The sequence below is a fragment of the Eptesicus fuscus genome, chromosome 6 (assembly GCF_027574615.1).
Source record: "Eptesicus fuscus isolate TK198812 chromosome 6, DD_ASM_mEF_20220401, whole genome shotgun sequence".
NCBI classification, from domain to species: domain Eukaryota; kingdom Metazoa; phylum Chordata; class Mammalia; order Chiroptera; family Vespertilionidae; genus Eptesicus; species Eptesicus fuscus.
The window spans coordinates 79,240,021-79,258,597 of record NC_072478.1 but is presented as its reverse complement, the minus strand read 5'-3'; the positions used below and the strand labels follow the sequence as shown (position 1 = coordinate 79,258,597).

Here is an 18,577-nt window from a genome sequence, read left to right as displayed (position 1 = left end):
TGCAAGCCCAGCATTTGGCAGTCCTTGGGGGCAAGACTGCTTGCAGAATGCACCTGGGAGGTCGTGTGTGTGGTGATGGGCTGGTTCCTCAGCTCAGCAAGCTGGACTGGGCAGAGAGCTGGCTAAGGGGGAAGGGCACATGGCTTTGACTAGTGTTGGGGGAGTCTGTGTCTCAGACAGTTTCCCCCTATGACATGGGATTGTCTTTAATCTGGAGTCAGCGCTCCAGAGAAGTGACTCAGACGCTCAGGAGCCTCCGGCTGTGGGAGATGGCCTCTCTTCCATCTTGGGTTGGTCGAGTGGGGGCTTCGGGCACCAGAGAAGCCAGGAGTCCAAGGCAGTTCCTCACCTCTCCCCTGCCTCTCACAGCCCCCGACAGACTGTTGGGTGGCAGAACAAGCACGAGGGGAAGCCCCTGTCTGCCTGCTAAACCGAAGTTCTGCCTGACCTCTGTTCTGTCGGCCCTGAGGGCCAGGTGTACCTCCCTCTCTAGCCGAGAGCACCCTAGTCTTTCCTGCCCCTCCGGAGTATCTTACAACCACCCTCTCCCTGGCTATCCTTTTCTTCCTCGCTGCCCCCCAAATGCAAACAAGGGTGATTTTAGAGGACCCCAGCCTGCCCCCCCAACAGAAAGTGATGGGAGGCCAGGGCTCCGGCTGCTCCTGGGTTGCTGTGTGGCCCTCGCTGTGCACATTCTGCCCCTAGGCCTCCGTCTCCAATATGGGAAAGAGGGCGTGGGGGTAAGGAGTCTGGGAGGCACTTCAGTTTTCTGACTGTCCTTTCAAGAGTGGGGAGCAGAGGCAAAACCGGTCACCTGAAAAGTGGTCCAGGCGAAGTTGGAATTTACAAAGAGTTTGATTTGATCAGTGTTCCCAACATGATTGTTTTGGCCATGCCCCACCTAGGCATCTCTAAAATCCTGATGTCCCCCGTGACATATAATTCTTATTATTCAAAAAGTGGACTCCTTTTCACATGGAGGAAGCCTAAAAAGGCCATTAACTTGGTCTAAACAAGCTTCCAAAGAACATGGCAACCATGAAAGAGAAAAATAAAAGAACAAAAGGACAGATGAAGAACTGAGGAAGAAATCACTAAGAAATTGTTTTAAAAAAATAATATAATATGAAGTGATATGAAAAATAGAAAATAAAGTTTCAAAACACATAACAGAGAACTGAAATGCATGAATATGTCACAATATATATTTATACTAGAGGCCCGGTGCACAAAATTAGTGCAAGGGGCTCGTCCCCCACCCGCCGTGGCGGCTGCCTCTGCCTCGGCATGGCGGCCCAGGGCCTCTGCCTCGCCCCGCCGCCACGGCTTTGTCCGGAAGGTCTTCTGGAAGGACGTCCAGTCTAATTAGCATATTATACTTTTATTATTATAGATACTGTATAGGAGGCCCCTAGAACCATAAGACAGGCAAAAAATTCACTGTTCATAACTCATTCTCAAATTGCCCCCCTTAAAAATCAAATTGTCCCCCTGCGGGGTGTGTGCCCACGTTGGGAACCACTGGTTTAATCAAAGGTTTGTGGCTGAGAGAATGCTGCATCCTAAGGAAATTGGGGAGAGGGGTCTTGCGTGTCCCCAATCTACATATTTAGCAAGAAACTCAGGTTGCCCACCAAGCTCACCTTCTGAGGCCACCCCACCCCTTCCCATCGCCCAAGACTGGCTCCAAGCTGGAGAAAGGAATGGACAGGCTTCTGGGATTGTTGGGGCGCCTGTCCTCTCTTTCTGGGAGGTCAGAGCGAACCCTCTCTCCGGACCTCTGCGTCTCAGTGAAGGAGGGGAGAGGCCATCTCCAAAAAGAAAACAGAAGCAGGAGAGAGGGTTGTCCCTTGTATCCCCATTACTCTGAAACACGTCCCCAACTTGGCCATCCTCACACCCGCCCCCCCCCCCATTCCTGATCCCATGTCACAGTCACACTCACCCACACACAGGAGCACGCACACCCTCAGAGCCCCTGCGCCACCAACAAGATCCTTTCTCTGGTGACTTCAGCCTTTCTCTCTCTCCTCACAAGCCCACTCACATCGCTTCCCTCCCCGTTGCTGTGCCTCGTCCTCCTCCAGCTGTTGCCCCATCTTGCCTCTTCCCTCCACCACCACACGGAGTCAGTTTCAGGCCCACTGACTCCACTCTCCTGTCCTCCACGCCTCTCAGCTCCACTAGACTCTGCCCTGCAAACACACCCCCACTCCCATGGCTGTAGCTCTTGACAGACCCAGCGACTTCAGAGCTTCCTGGCCCTGTGCCCCCAGGCCTGTCAGCAGTCGTTGACTTGGGTGCCACGTGCTCCCTTGCCCCTATGGTCCTCCTGCACCTCTTAACCACCCTCTCTTAGTCGCCATCAGTGCTGAACTTTCCTGTCTTCTGAGCTTCACTCGCCTCCCTCCCTCTCCACCTGTGGGTGTTTGCACCCTCTCATATCTGATGACCCCAGGCCTCCATCTCCAGTTTGACGGCTTTTTGTAAAACCTAGTTCCAGACCCATGCTGCCAGCGAAACACTGGATACTCCACAGGCATCTCTAATCCAGAGTGCCTCAGCCTGGCCTCTCCCTCCTGCCCCCTCTGGCCCTGCCTCACCCTCCCGTGCTGCCCTCTCAGCTGTGGCAGAAGCAGATGTCTGTTGCTCAGCACTGCCCCCATGCCGTCCCCTCCAATTGGGTACCACTTCTCCAGAAGGAAGCACCCTTCTCCCTGCCTCGCGAGCTTCGTATTTGGTCTCCTAGCTTTTAGCCTCTTCTCCTCCACTGTCCCACTCTTGGCTGTGCCCACCCTTTCTGGTCATAGGCCCTTTGTGGGTTCATTTCTGTATCTAACATAGCACCGACTGTGTGCCAGGCGCTCTGCCAGAGGCTGGAGAGACACCAGGGAATGGAACTGGCATGGTCCCGACCTTCACGGGGTTTCTAGTCTAGCCTCTAGTGTAGAATGCAGGGAAAGGCCTCACCCTTTCTTCAGAAAAAGTGGATCTCATCCACCCAGTTTTGCTTACTATTCTAGACGTCTAGAGTCACCAACTCCCATGACTCTGATGGGGGATGATGATCTTTCTAACATGGGCACATATCCGATCTTCCATTCATTTACATGACAGATCTTGAGTGCCTGCTGTATGCCAGGTACCGCCCAGGCCTTGGAGCCCTTCCGACTCTTCTCTTCCTGGCCTCTAAGTCACTGCCCCGCTGTTCCCCACTACCTCGGTGCTTCCGATCTCTGCTCATTCCTGTCATGGCCCTGGACTTCGGCTCAGGCTGTTCCCTGTGCTGGCAGCAGACCCCCATACACACACACACTGTCCCTGGACACGTTCTCCAAGGCCCAGCTTAAATGTCATAGCCTCTGGGACACCTTTTTGAGCCCTCCCGGCAGCTCTTGTCACCTCCTGTCATAATGCCTCAAACACAGTTCCATTGCATTGTTGGGGGCTGTCTCTCTTTCTAGCATGAGAGGGTTCCCCATACCTGTCTCCCCTGCATGGCCTGGCAGAGGGTGACAGTAGGACTGGGCAGGTCGCCCTTTGGGGTGACCTGGACTTTGAACACTTCAGCATCCTGGTCAAGCCTCCATGTCATCTAACAATTAGGTCAGCCAGTCAAGAAACAGGGCCTGGTCAGGCCTTCTCCTGGGCATCGGGGACCCCTGAGAGCCTGAAGTGTGCCCCTGTCCCCTTCCTGTCAGGGACCCATCCTAGCTGCTGCCTTTCTGAAATATCCTTGCTCCACCCAGCCTGCCCCTGGGCTCCCAGCAGTGAGAGGGCGGAGTGAAGGAGCGGGCCATGATCGGAAACTTCTGATTCCGCGTTGTGACTCAGAGAGCTGCCACCTCTACTCATACTTCCCCTGGCATGGGGGCAGGGGCAGGGGCTCCTGGCTGGCAGCATCCTCTTTCCTTCTGCCCGCACTGCAGCTTGCTCTCTGGCCCCCTAGCACTCCTCTGCCCAGGCCACACTCTGTCTTGACATTGTTCTTGGCCTTGCAGAGACCCCCTCCCTGGCAGGTGCCGTCTGCCTCAGGGGCTGCCGCAGGAGGTATCTCCCCAAGCTTTCCTGTGCCAGGAGAACACTGACCCCCCAAGCCCTGGGCATGGCCCCCCACCCCTGCAGAACCGGGCCCTCCCCTGCAGAACCATGAGTTCCCTTATTTATGAGGTGCAGGCTGGGACAGGCCCCTCAGGCAAGCAGAGGGAGGTAGGCGCTGAGGAAAATGTGCGAGTAGAGGACATGGCAGCCCAAATCCCATCCGTGCCAACAAAAGACTGGCTGAGAAAGGAAGGGAGGGGCATCCATCACAGGGGCAGGCCTGAGGCAAGGTGGCAAGGGGGCGCCAGGCCTGCCCGGGGGTGGGAGAGAGTCCTGAGTCCTTGCAGCTATGAGGCTAGGAGTGAGGAGAGAACGTAGTGTGTGTTATCCCCACCCCGCTCGTGCCTCAGGGCTGGGGAGACCCACAGAGCCCCGCCTTCAGCTCTGACCCCAGGACCTCTTTTTCGAAAGCCTGGGGCCCACCTCCCTGGATCTGGCAGTATCGTCGCACAGCTGGTACACTTCGGGGTCATTCTTTCTGTCCCCTTGCCTCTTCCTGGTTTCTCAAAGGGGAGCGGCTCTCCCTGGGCCCCCCACGCCTTTCCCCGCTTTCCCCAGGTCTTACTTTCATGTGGAAGCTCTTCTTTCCTGTTTGAGCCTTAATCCCTCCGGACATCTGTGAGCCTGGCTCTGCCTTGTCCTGCTACATATGTGTCATGTAAGGAAGGTCCTTTGAGCTCAGCTGTGGTGACAAGGAGGTTCTGGCTCTGGGTCCGCTCTACCGTGACCTTGTGACCCTCAGGCGGTCCCCCCCACACACACACTTTTGCTTGTCTAGTGTCAGGGAAGATCTGGTGGCTGGGGAGCCTGGTCCTGAGGCAGCTGGGCTTTGTGGCATGTAATTAGGCTGAAGCCAGGAAAGAGATGCTGTCTTCGCCAGAGGGGCCTCCCAGGCTCTGTTTAATGAAGGGAACAAACTTGAATTGACAGAAGAGGGTTGTAGGCAGACACCAGGCCAAGGAGACACAGACTGGCTTGAGCTGGCAAAAACTGGGTGGGGTGGAGGGGCAGTGGGAGGGTCAGGCAGCTGTCACTGTAACATCAATAAGGATATTGCCATAGCAACAGGGCCTACAAATAAGACAACCTCATGAACCCTTGTTTGGGGAATCTTGGAGTGAGGCGGCCTGGGAAAAGGCCCACTCCCAGATGCAGAGGTGGAGCCCAGGAGACTGGTGCCCACAGCACAGCCCCGGTAGAGATGTGGGTCCGTTCGCCATCTCCTCCCCTTGGCCTGACCTCTCTACCCCTGTCCTTCCTCATCGCCTTTTCTACATCCCTGGGCTCCACCACCCCTCCAACCCACCACACATATTCTGTGAACCTGGTGTTTGAATTCGGGACTAAAAAGAGGAGGAGATTACAGCCTGGAGAGAAATTTTCATGCTACTTCTTGTTTCTCCTTGGGGGCCAGTCTGGGGTCCCGGGCTTCATCTGGGGCTCCAGCCAGCCCCTGGAGAACACTGGGGCAGAGCGAGCTGTGGGAGATGTGACCAGAACCTGCAGAGCCCAGGTTCCCTGGGGCAGGTTGCAGAGAGACTCTGGGAAGGAAGGAGAGGTTGGCAGGGTCTCCAGGAAAGGGGAGAACCAGGGCCAGGTATCCTAGAGTCACACACAGCACTGGAGTCCCCGCCCAGGCCTGGCCCCGTGTCTCTCGGAATGCAGGGGCTGGGTGCAGAGTCCTCCACAGAGGGGTCTACCCCATGTCAGTCTCCGGGGGGAAGCCCATGCCCTCACCAACTCCAGCACTTTGTCCACCTCTGCCTTTGCCTTGCCATGTGCCCTTGGACAAGTCTAGAAGCCCCTCTAAGACTCAGTTTTCCCATCTGTGCTGTCCTGTCCACCACCTCCAGATTAGCCATGAGGGTCAAATCAGGCCACAGCGACAGGATCTCGTTCCCTAAGCTATCCAAGCTCCTGGCTCTCAGAAAGCACTCAGGAAACTTTTATTGAATGAATGAATGAATGAATGAATGAATGAAGTGAAAGCCCCTTGGAGAGGCCATAGTGTGCCCCTTAGTGGCAGGGCTAATGTGAAGTTAGGGGAGAGCCACAGGTTGGAGCTGGGAGACTGGGCACAGTTGCCATGGAAACCTGTCAGAACAGCCTCCTCCCCACCCACCTCCCCGAAGGTATCTGGGAATATGCTTTGCATTTAGAGTGACAGGCTGCCACTTCCCAGGAAAGGCTAAGGTAGCCGGTGAGCCGGTGGCTGACCTGTTCGGGTTGGGGGCAAAACACTGGGGCGGGGGGAGGGGCACTGAAAGAAGAGGAGGGAGGTGGCCATGTGACTTCCTAAGGGACCCCGATTTCCTCACCCAGAAAAATAGCTACAAATAAGGACCAGCCCTGGAAACAGGGATGTGGAGATTCGTAGATTTGGAACATGTGTGTAGCCACTCGCCCTGCCCTATGCTCTCCTGGTGCCCGGGTTTCCGACCAGCTCAAGGGACTCAGTGTTCCACCCGGACCTCAGACTCCGCTTCCCATCCACACTTCGCAGCCACTGTGGCTCTGCAGGGCGAGGTGACCTCTGGGTGACCGCTGGGGAGTCACAGCCAGCCTGGGCCCTGGCTCACGCCTCTCCCCCTTTTATTACCTCCCTAACCAGAAAGAACTCACGACTACAGTTCAACAAGGTGAAGGTGGAGGACGCAGGGGAGTACGTCTGCGAGGCCGAGAACATCCTGGGGAAGGACACAGTCAGAGGCCGGCTCTACGTCAACAGCGGTAGGTAGTCCGCCCACAGAGGGAGGGGTCCTATAGGGGTTCCAGTTGCCCCCCAGCCCTGGGGAGGCCAGCACATGATCCATCTTGCACTTGACTCCCCTCCCTCCTGCTGCTGCCATATCAAGCCCCGAGATCTGGGCCGATTCAGAGAAATGCAGTCGAAGCATAAATGTTTAGCTTTGTTATCGGGGCCTGGAAGAGCCGCCAGCTCTCATTTTAAATACCCTAAAAACTAAATATTTTGAAATCAAGAGGTGGGGGTGGGGGAAGGATATTTTTAGAAGGCAATTATGGCAGGCTGGGCTGCCAGGACCGGGCTCCAAGGAGAGGCAGGCCCAGGGTGTGTGCGCGCGGGCGAGCTGACTGCCGGGTGCCTGTTGCTTTGCTGGGCACGCGAGTGCAGGCAGCCGTCTACACAGGGCCGTGGGGGGAGGCTTGGGTGCCTTTGACCCTGGGGACAGCCTCTGTTCAGGGATGGCAGGCCCCTGCTCTGCATGTCATTCTTTCCCTTGGAAACTTGTGAGGTCAGAAGCTCGAGACACCTTTGCTTCCCCTCTCCAGCTTGAGCATGGAGGCTGCCTCCTGCTGGGCTGTCTGTCCTCTGGGGTCCTTGACTGGGGAAGTCCCTGGAACTGCCTGTCCTCAGGCTGCTCCCCTCTGAGACTCTAGCACACCCCACAGAACTCTTCCTTCTTCCTGACACCCAGGCCTAGCATACCATTTGGCTCCCTGGTTATTTGGGTCGGCTTCCCAGTCCTGTCCCTACCACAGAGTCTAATCCTGTATCTGTCCTCGCCCACCTGTGTTTCCACCATATAGCCTTTCAGGACTCTGAACCCAGCATGTTCTAAAGAGAGCTGGACGTGGCTGCCCTGGGCCTGCCCTCAGAGGAAAACCTGGCGCAGACGCTGTCTGTCCTGTCTTGTGAGGGATCCCCTGCTCTCCCAGCCTCTCAGGCTCCTCCGCCTCCCTTGCCACTGTATCCAATAGATCCTGGTCAGGCTTCTTTCTGGACCTTTCTCACACCTGTCCCTTCCATCCCCACCGCAGGAGCAACCTCAGCCCAGGTTTTATCCCTAATCACCTGAACCAGAGCCAAGGCCTCTCAGGACACCCTCATCCTGTCATGCACCCACCCTGGGGCCCAGAACAAATACTTTGTCCCACAGCCCAGCTCTCAAGGGAGGCCCAAAGGATCTTCCCAGTCCTGCCTGCATCCCATCATTATTTCTCCTCCTGGGTCATCTCTCCCAGGCAGCCTTCCTCCCTGACCACGCCCAGCCTGAGGCCCAGTCCTGGGCCACTTCTTGGTCAACCATGGTCTTGTGTAGCTCTTGAACTCTAGCCTTCGAAGGTTCTTCAGCTCTCATAGAGTTGCTGAGCTTTCTCTGTGGGTATGAGCTCCCCAGGGCAACTGTGAACCAGGAGTGGGGAGAGCGGGATGATGCCTTCTCCCAGGAGTTTCAGTAATAGGCACAACTGCTGAGAGCTGCTCTGCATCAGACTCCCCATTGTCTCTTGATCCCGTACTCAAGGCCATGAAATATTTTAATATATATTTTTTTATTGATTTCAGAGAGGAATGGAGAGGGAGAAAGAGCTAGAAACACCAAGTATGAGAGAGAATCACTAATCAACTGCCTCCTGCATGCTCCACACTGGAGATGTGAGCCCGCAAACCAGGCATATGCCCTGACCAGGAATCGAACCATGGCCTTCTGGTTCATAGGCCAGTGCTCAACCACTGAGCAACACCAGCCGGGCTGAAGTATTTTATAAATTATAACACTGACAGGTTAAATAGTCTTCCCAAAGTCAAACAGCTAGACCGTGCACTCCAGGGGGCTATGTGGGGCTGTTTACTACTCTTGCCTCTGGGCCTAGCACAAGTGCCTGGCTTACAGCAGGCCCCTGGGAAATATTATATAAAAGGGCTTGGAACCTGCTCCAAGGCCATTAACTGACTCCCACATGCCCCAGCCTGGGCATGGTTATACTGGGGGTACCTGGGCCCCCGGCTCCTCCCAACCTGTCCCAAGCCTGGGAAAATGGATCCAGCATCTGCTGCCTCAGCCAGAGTGGGCAGACGGTCTCAGATCCACTTTGTATTTTAGATGCCCTATTTCATTATTCAAAACTTTCTTGGTTAGAGCTGACAACAACCTAACTTAAAACTACCTGAAGGAATTTATTGGCTTATAAAACTGAGATGGCCAGAGGCGGAACTGGCCCCAGACATGACAAGAACTCAGAGCAGGGTCAGGATGCTCTCTCCTACCATGTTAGCCCCATTTCCTACTACTGGAAAACGGGTTTCTCCGTGTCTTGGGGATGGTCAGGGAAGAGGAAGCCATGGCCTCAGAAAGCTCTGGGTTTATATCATCCCAGCTCGCCACCCAAGGAAAAGGGATAGTTTGTCTCTGTGTCCATTCATACAATCACACAGGTGGATTCCGACGGCTCCCTGCTCAGGTGACGTGCCCTGATTGGCCCAGTCACCGTGCTCAGGGGGGTGAGGTGCCACCTGTGTGATTGTATGATTGCCAGGCCTGTGGGTGTGCAGAGGGGGTATTGAGAGGCAGAGTACTATGAGTGAGGCAGAGTACTAGAACTACGGGGGGCGGGGCAGGCACTTCCTTAGAGGTGTGCTGTTAGCAGAGGAGGAGGAGAGGGCTGCCATGCGAAAGCCACAGGAGTGCCCTCTCTCCTGCACAAGGCTGGGGACCTAAGGCTCAGGACTGTTGTGAGGTCCCTAAGATAAGCTGCAACTCCCACTACACCCAAACTCCTGACAGCCCTCAGCAGCCCATGTTCTGATCAGTTAGGGAACCAGACAGTGGAGCTTTAGGCTGGGCCCTGAGGACTTCCCAGGTGGCTCCTTGCCTCTTGTCCTTGCAGCCTGGCCAGAGAGCAGCAGGGCAGAGTGGCGGAAAGAATTCAGAGCTTTGGTCTCATCCCAGCTCTAAGGGGCAACCCAGGACGAGTTACTCTACCTCCCTAGTCTTAGGGTTTCCCATCTGAGGCTCAGCTAGATGATCTCTAAGCCCCTGCCCCTTTGCTCATGGAGAAACTTCTGGGATTCTGAGTTTGACATTGAGGCTGACATCCTATGCCCTGAGCTGCTGCTACCGCCGCCACCACCTACACACACACACACACACACACACACACACACACACACACACACGACCACCTCTTCTGTTGCTCTGTTCAGTCCATGGCAGGAAAGATCCTACTCTTGATGTGGGGAGGTGAATGGGGTCACTGAAGGGGACCGGAGGCCCCTGCTGGGGACGTTTTCCCAAGCAGAGATGCCCAGGCTCCCTGTTTTCCTGTGGAACCCAGAAGCAACCACACCCTGGGGAGAGGGGGAGGGCGGGTAACGGGCCTCTGTGCCTGCCCCCCTCTGACTCATCCCAAGGTGGGTAGGTTTGGCCCGCCCGGGCCCCAGGGAAGCCAGGGCTACTGGAGTGGGCCGGCCAGAAGAAGGCATGGGAGGGCTGGCAAGGAGCAGTGGCTGCTCAAGGAGCATCATGGTGGCTCTTTGCTACTGTAGCTCTGTTCCAGTGCACCTCGATGGTCCTTCCCCAAAGCACAGGGCACCCTTCTTGTAGTCACAGGTCTGCCCGCTCATAAGAGGCACGTTTCTGAGTTGGCTGGGATAAGGAGGAGGAGACAAGGAGTTTATGGTGCTTTTAACAAAAACAATCTGCTTGGTCCAGTCCAAGGAATTCTCCAATTCTCTTCTGAATTAGAGAAGCCAGCTGCCTCGTCCCCAGGTGAAAGAAAACTTGGGAATGTCCCAGGTGACTGCATGTCCCAGATGTCAAACCCGCCTGTCCTTCACCCAGATGGCAGGCACGTTTGGCCTGGGGTGTCACAAGGCCATGGAAGCCCTGGAGAGGCTTCTGGGCCTGTCCATTACCTGGAGGCTTAGAAAGGCTAACTGTTTAATCGCATACACATGCACGCATGCACTCTGACTCATGCAGGCACACACACGCATGCACTTTCACACATTTAGCAGGCCTTACTCAGCAAGACCTTGTTTTGAGCTCTGGGAGGCAGTCCGGGCTTCTGACAAAGTTCCTTAAGTGGCAGGAAGCTAAAACCTGAACTCGAAGTGTCTGCCTGTCCTAACACACCGAAGAGGAAGGATAGGCAACTTTGGCAGCTTTATCAACGGGAAAGGGGGCATTCTGGGCAAGTGGGAGGGGAGCCTTGAGGGATGAAGAGGTTTCTCCTTGAGGGAGGGAGAAACAGCTGCCGCAGCTGGCAGCAGGGAGAGCATCCATAGCATCTGCCCCCTCCTGGCCCATTCTCTCTTCAGGGACCCGGTAAACTTACACCAAGAAACTCATGGCTAATGTGCCAGGCATTTTTCTAAATCAAAATTTTGAGGTCTAGTTGACATGCTACAAAATCCACCCTTTCTAAAACATAAAATTCAATGGATTTTCGTATATTCTCAAAATTGTAAAACCATCACCACTAATTCCAAAACATTTTCATTGACTCAAAAAAATACCAAATACTCATTAGCAGTCACTCCCCATTCATCCCTCCCCTTAGTACCTGGCAATCACTATTCTGCTTTGTGCCTCTATGGATTTACCTATTCTGGGTATTTTATATAAATAGAATCATACAGTATATCACCTTTCATGACTAGTTTCTTCCACTTGATATGTTTTTAAGGTTCATCCACATTGTAGCATTTATCAGTACTTTACGTTTTATAGCTGAATAATGTTTCGTCACATTTTGTTTATCCATTCATCAGTGAGTTGTTGGGTCATTCAAGTTCGTCTTCACATTTGGGCTATATGAATAATGCTGCTGTATCATTTGTGTACAAGTCTTTGTGAGGACACATATTTTCAATTATCTTGGCTCCATACCTACGAGTAGAATTTCTGGGCCACATGATAACCCTCTGTTTAATTTTTTTTGAGGAACCACCAGACTGTGTTCCAAAGTGGCAGTACCATTTTACATTCCCACCAGCAATGCATGACAGTTTGAATGTCTCCTCGTCTTCACCACCATTGTTATTATCCGTCTCTTTTATTATAGCTGTCTAAGTGGGGGCGAAGTGGTATCTCACTGTGGTTTTGATTTTCATTTCCTTGATGACCTCCCAGGAATATTTGCATTTAACAGGAAACAATGTTTTAATCTACAGAAAAGCTACATCCTCATCAGCCAAGGTTCGGTGGTAAATGAGATAGACAGGGCCCCTGCCCAAATGGAGATGACGTTCTAGTGGGGGGGGGGAGGGGCTAAGCTTTAAACAGCTCGTAATTGCACAACTAGTCATTTAATTACGTGAGAATAAGCACTACACGCTCAGATATACAAAGCTAAGAGAGGAGCCTGAGCAGCCTCTCTGAGATACTGATTTTTTATTTTATTTTATTATTTTAGTGACTTAAAACTACATTTATTACCTTCTAGACATAGCTTAGCTGATTCCTGCAGCTCAGGGCCTGTCACAAAACTTCAATCAGGGCCTCTGGGCTCAACCTGGGTGTTTGGGGTGGGGGTCAGGGGGTCAGGATCCACGTATAAACTCACTCATATGGCCATTGGCAAGCCTCAGGTCTTCACACTCAGTTGACCAGAGATGAGATACTGATCTTTTGAAAGTCCTGGACAGGAAGGCACCTGGCTTGTTAGAGGAGTTGGACTAAGCCAGTGTCGTCTGCATGTACTGCAAGAGAGGAATAGGACATGAAGCAGGAGAGGTGGGAAGGCCCAGATTGGACCTGGGAAAAGTTGAGGGACTCTATTCTGAGTGCAAATGGAAGCCATAGGTGGATTTTGATAATGGAAATGATTGACCAATATTCTAAAATCCAGTTTGGCCCTAGCCAGTTTGGCTCAGTGGGTAGAGTGTCGACCTCTGGACTGAAGGGTCCTGGGTTCGATTCCAATCAAGAGCATGTATCTTGGTTGCAGGCTTAATCCTGGCCCTAGTCAGCATGTGTGGGAGGCAACCAATCAATGTGTCTCTCTCACATCAATGTTTCTCTCTCTGTTTCTCCCCCTCTCTTCCAATCTCCCTAAAAATCAATGGAAAAATATCCTCAGGTAAGGATTAACTAAAAATTAAAAATGAATAAAAACCACTTTGGCAGCTACAAAATGAAATGGTTAGAGATGAAGGCAAGAGTGAGGGCAGAAAGACCAGTGAGGAGGCTATGATAGTCGTGCACAGAAGAGACCATGCGACCAGAGACTCGTGCAGAGGTAGAAAGGCAGCCCTTGGTGACAGACAGCTGGGGAAAATAAAGGAGGAAGAGAACCAAAGATACCCTCTAGGTCAGGCGTCCTCAAACTACGGCCCGCGCGCCACATGCGGGTGTTTTTGCCGTTTTGTTTTTTACTTCAAAACAAGATATGTGCAGTGTGCATAGGAATTTGTTCATAGTTTTTTTTAAACTATAGTCCGGCCCTCCAACGGTCTGAGGGACAGTGAACTGGCCCCCTGTTTAAAAAGTTTGAGGACCCCTGCCTAGGTAATAGGTTTGTTCCCTGCAGTCACTGGCTGGGCAGATGATTGGCAGCTGGGTTTGGGGTGGAGGTGTCAAAGGAGTCCGTATGTCATCTTCACTTCCCCAAACACAGGAGAACACGGCGACGAGGGAGTAGGGATGTGTTGCCTTGAGAGCCCACAGAGTTGCACTGCAACGACTTAGGAAGGCCCTGCCATCACAGGGCGGGGGGCCGGGAGGGGGAGGCTCGAGGTACTTCTTTCTGAGAGAGAAAGGCCTACGTCACTTCCCCCACACACTCTGTGACGGGCTCCCCCATTGGCCTCCCCTTTTGCCTTTCTAGTCCCCATGACAACACAGCTCTGGCAGCCCAGGCCAGGGCATCGCAGGCGGGACCCTGGCTTCCTTCAGGCATTGTCCTCTGCCTCCCAAGGCCTCGATGAGCAGACAGGCGTGTGGACAGACCCAAGCGTGCCGTCCTGGTCCCTGCCACCCTCCTCGCTGCCCTCTGCTGCTCACTCAGCGCAGCAATGGGCAGGCTTTCCCGCCCAGGACTGTAGTGGAAGCCAAGCTGGGCCTGGCAGGTTCAGAACAAGGTTTCTCTGGCTTAGCCAAGACTCGCAGAGGACGCAGGCCTGTGGTCCACATCGGGTTTGCATTCATCAGCTTATGTCAAGTCTTGTACTGACGTGTTCTTCCACAAGGGACCGTGGCTGGCAAGCATGCTCAGCCGGGCGTCGTAGATCCTTGTCACAGCACACGCTGTGACTCTGAACAGGCACTTCCCCGCTCTTTCCTCACTCCGCCTTGGCAGTGTAACCAAAGGACAGGACAACCTCTAGGGTCATTCCAAGCAACAGGATTTTATAATCCACAGGCGTGGTCACCTCAGCTGTTTCTCTTCTCTGTCCCTTTCTCAGTTCCCTGGGTCTCACTGACCCAGAAATGAGGCAGAGACCAGCAGGAGGCCTCCTCTCCCAGCCAGCATGTGGCTCCCAGCTGGGCCTGGAGTGTATGGAGGCAGGAGCCCTGGGCAGGGTGGGGCTCAAGATGCCAGACCAGCGGCAGGCACGACGTGGAGGGGAAGGTGGGAGCTGGCCCTGCCCGCTGGGTTTTATCAGCGAGCTCTTCAGACATATACAGAGGCGAGGCTGTGTATACACTCCCAGTCCCCGCGCTCCATCTGTCTCCCCGCATGTCTAAACAGTGAGGGCGCCAAGTGCCTGCTTTCCACCTCCTCCTCCTCCTCTCGCCCCCATTACTGCGCGAGGTGGTAGACACTCAGTACCCCTGAGGAGACAGGACCAGCCAAGGTAAGAAGGTTTGCCTCAGTGAGGAGTTCGCTGCTGGGTGAGTGAGAGGTCCTCAGAGCCCCAGAGGCTGGGGGGGATGGGAGAGGCAGGAGCCAGTTTCTGGCTGTCCAATCTGGATGGATACAAAGCCTAGGGGGTTAGCTTATAGATGAAAACTGACATTTGGGGCAAGAATTTTCACTTGAAATCAGCTTCCTGGATGCCATCCCATGGGGAAGCAGAACTTTGGTTATTTTCACTTATCCAAAGAAGCTGATCCATCAGACGGGCAGTCTGAGTCAGCAGCCCTAACGCCCATCTTGCTCTCACCTAGTGTTCCCCTCCCCGCTGTTCCCAGCCCTCTCCCAGCCCGTCTCCTCTCCAGCAGCCTGAAGCCCAGGTTTGTAGCCTGGGCTGTCCCCGGCCCAAGGCTCCTCCAGAGGCAACAGCTAACGCGGTGGGGAAGGAGGGGAGCTACCTGGCGAGGGCAGATGCAAAGAAGACCCTGGATGCTCATGGAGAGGGACACAGTGGCCTTTAGAACATTCACGGGAGGCTCTCTCCTCCCCTCCCCCAAGGGGGAAGAAATGGAAGCGAGGGTTCTCCCCATATCTCCTTAGATCTTAGAACATGACAGTGTCCAAAAGGTGCCATTCCCCCTCAAAGTGTAGCTTCCTTCCAGCCACTGTGGGAGCCTGAGCAGAGCATATGGATATGGATGTCCCCTCCCTGGGACTCTGTCCCCCACGGAACACGTGGTGTCTCATCTGCCTGCAGTGGTGTCCCCAGGAAGGCAGGGAGGGAGGGGGCTGAGGGAACAGTCTTTGCTGGCCTCTCACCACCTCCATACACAGAAAACCTTCCAGGCCTTTGGAGGTTTGCCCAGAGCAGGGTGCAGGGTGGTGCTGGGCAGATGGTCAGAGCTCATGGTGGCCTCCCCTTTGCTTTGTTGGTGACCGAGAGGGACCACCAGACCTTCCCTGCCCAGCCACCCCTGCTGTCTCTGAGCTTTGAGCACTGAGACGGGCGGTGCAGGAGGTGGTTCCTGGGGCCCAGAGGTGGTCTCAGTGGGTCACTGGCACATGTCTCTCATACCTCCAGTGAGCACCACTCTGTCATCCTGGTCGGGGCACGCCCGGAAGTGCAACGAGACAGCCAAGTCCTATTGTGTCAACGGCGGCGTCTGCTACTACATCGAGGGCATCAACCAGCTCTCCTGCAAGTAAGTGACCAGTGGGGGCGGGCGTGGGGGCAAAAGCAGGGTGAGACAGGCTGGGGCAGAAGTGGAGGGCTCTAGGAAAAGTGGGCTTCAAGCCACTCACAAGGGGTCCCCAAGGAGTGTAGACAGGGAGGTGTGCCCCCTTTCCTGGAATCCAGGGAGATGTAAGCGCTAAAGGGCTCAGGGCTTCTGCAGTCCCAGGTTCCCAGGCCCCTACCCACTCATCTCCTGATGTCCACCCTTCAACAGCACCTTTCAGGAAGATGGGGAGGCCAGTCGTGACCTGGGCATTGAGCTCGTTCTCTCTCTCTCTCTCTCTCTCTTTCTTCCCCTCCCCATTGCTCAGCAACTCTCCAAACTTTGTTGTGATAAACATTCCCCAGGGTGTGTGTTCCCCAGCAGTGAGGAGCCCGGCAGGGCCAGGCAGAGTGCGAGTCCCAGCGCCCTTGGGGAGAAGAGGGCTCTGTCCCCAGGGCTCGCCTCAGGACCTGGCTACTCTCCCTGCTTGGCAGGACCCCACTATCCAGATGTGCCCTGGGTGCTGCCTGGCCCTAGTCCCTCTCTATGGGGTGAAGGGACTCCAGTGGGGACACCACTCTGGGTGTGACCCAGTGGCAGAGGTCAGGGTTGAAGAGCTCAAGCTGGGCTTTCTGTGCCTCCCCACGGTCAGAGCTACTCTCCAGCCAGGCAGGGCTGCCTCAGGAGGACTCCCAAGAGCTTAGAACCACCTGTTCCGCTTACACACAGGGCAGGAGGGCATGGGCATCAGAGAGGGCTTATTCAGGCCCAGCGAGATCTTCTGAGCAGCTGGACCCACAGCGCCCTCTTGATGGGTTCTCGGGCAGGTGCAAGAGGAGGAGGAGGAGGAAATAGAGAGAGAGGAGGAGGAGGAGGACGAGGAGGAGAAGGAGTGGCTGGTGAGGGTAGCACAGGTTCTGGCTGGATCCTCAGGAGTAGGAGGGAGGTCTAGTTATCAACTTTGGGTTTTCAAAGCAGCCCAAGGCAAGGTGCCAAAGCTGCCCCATTCCCATGGCATCTGGGCAAAGGCCACCAGAGTATTGATGGAGATTCAGAGAGAGGCATTTGCCCTCCCCACAGACAAGTCAGATTCAGCATTCCTCAGCTCTCCTGTTCTCCCTCCTGGCTACAGCCCTAGCCCGGGACTTTCAAAGACCACCCCCCACACACAAAGAGATAACAGAGGGTTATGCCTCCTTCACACTCTCCCACAGGGCTGGGCTAGCTTGGCCTGGGCTGCCAGGCAGATCTGTGCCTCTCACCTCAGCTGGCCTCCTTTGCTGGCTTCCTCCCTGGTTCCACCCTTCACCTGCTGCCCTCCCCTTCCCGTCTCCCCCATCCTGAATCTTAGGGGACAGTCCCAAAGGCAACCGCAGGTCCCCCAGGGAAGTTCCCAGCCCAGACTCAGCCCCTCATCCTTTCCCTCACTCTGCCTCTAAGAGGCTGCCACGTTCGTTCTGCAGACCCTGGGGAGCATTCTGGCCTTGATAATGCTCTGAGCTCTTGGGAATAGACCTACAGAAATTCAGAGGGTTCTGGAAAACCTCCCAGAGACAGCCTAGCCTTGTGCCCTCCCTGCTTACCACCCTCCCCCCAGTACACACACACCAGCCTTCTCTTCCTTCGCCCATTGGACCCTAGAGTCTTGAAAGGTTCCAGAAATGGCACTGAAGTCAGCCCTGGCTCCAGGTAGGGAAGGTTTCAGCACCCCCAGGGCAGGTGCTGGGGCTGAGGAGGGCTTTGGGGCCCAGGACTCCAGCACTAGAGAGTTTAGTGTGGGAAGGAGAAGGATGGGCTAATGGGTTCCAGAGGGTCCTGCCATCAAGGCTGTACCCTTTAGGACCCTCTGGGTCCCACCCAGCTCCATCTGAGAGGAATAGAGGGCAGGAGCCTGAGCCATTGTGAAGATAATGTCCTGTTTCCCCTCCCCACCAGGACAACTGGGGTCACTGCTTAGCGCTTGAACTTGGTACCCAGAATCACCATCTCCCCATCTCAACCTGCCCTGGAACCCACTTCCCTGACTCCCTGAGCCCTCAAGGGAGAGGGGCATCCCTGGCGGGGATTTCGCCAGGAAAGCAGGTCCTCAGAGCTGTGCTGGAGAAGGACAGGGGGGAGGGGGCCGGGCAGAGCCCAGAGGCCACTCTGGGGGTGGGTAGGCTGGGAGGGGAGGGGGGCAGGCCTCTTGGGGTTCCTGAAGACACCTGAATGGAATAAAAAGGAGAGAACTCAGGAAATGGGACTCACGTCTTACCATTTGTGCTGTTTGTTTACTTTTTATTTTGATTTTTTTGCATTTCCGCTTAGCTTGGATAATGAAACTAGACTGGTCAGTTTCATTCCAGTTTCTATAAAAATCCGTTTTCCTTCCTGGTTTTCTGACCCTTGTTGTTGTGTATTGGTTCAGAGCCCTGCAGGGAGTGTTGGAAACAGGCACACTCCCCGCTCCTGTTTTTGTGGAATTCAAAGCCAAAAGAAACAGTGTCACTGATACTGAATTTTGTTCTCAAAAAGAAAACTTAGGGGGATTGGAAAATGGGGGGTCCAAATCAAGGGGACTGTCTCCTGTCTGGGCCAGACAGGGGCCTCTGCACTTCCTCTTGCTGCTTTCTCCTCTTCTCTTCGTGTTTTGTAGAGCACGGTTGGTGCGTGACTCTTGGGGACTGGTTCAGGGGATGATGACAGAACAAGACTCTTTCCAGCCCTGTGCACATACCAGC

The 18,577-nt window shown here is 54.6% G+C and overlaps 1 protein-coding gene across 5 annotated transcripts in view; it reads left to right on the top strand.

Annotated features, from left to right (window-relative positions):
* Positions 1-18,577, top strand: part of NRG2 (neuregulin 2) — a 177,668-nt gene that overhangs the window by 139,412 nt on the left and 19,679 nt on the right. For 4 of the 5 annotated variants that reach the window (XM_054717012.1, XM_008141512.3, XM_008141520.3 and 1 more), the window contains exons 3-4: positions 6,713-6,831; positions 15,722-15,842. In XM_054717012.1, coding sequence (XP_054572987.1) covers positions 6,713-6,831; positions 15,722-15,842 — 240 coding nt within the window. The remainder of the gene's footprint in view (positions 1-6,712; positions 6,832-15,721; positions 15,843-18,577) is intronic. The other variant, XM_054717013.1, reaches the window with a different exon arrangement.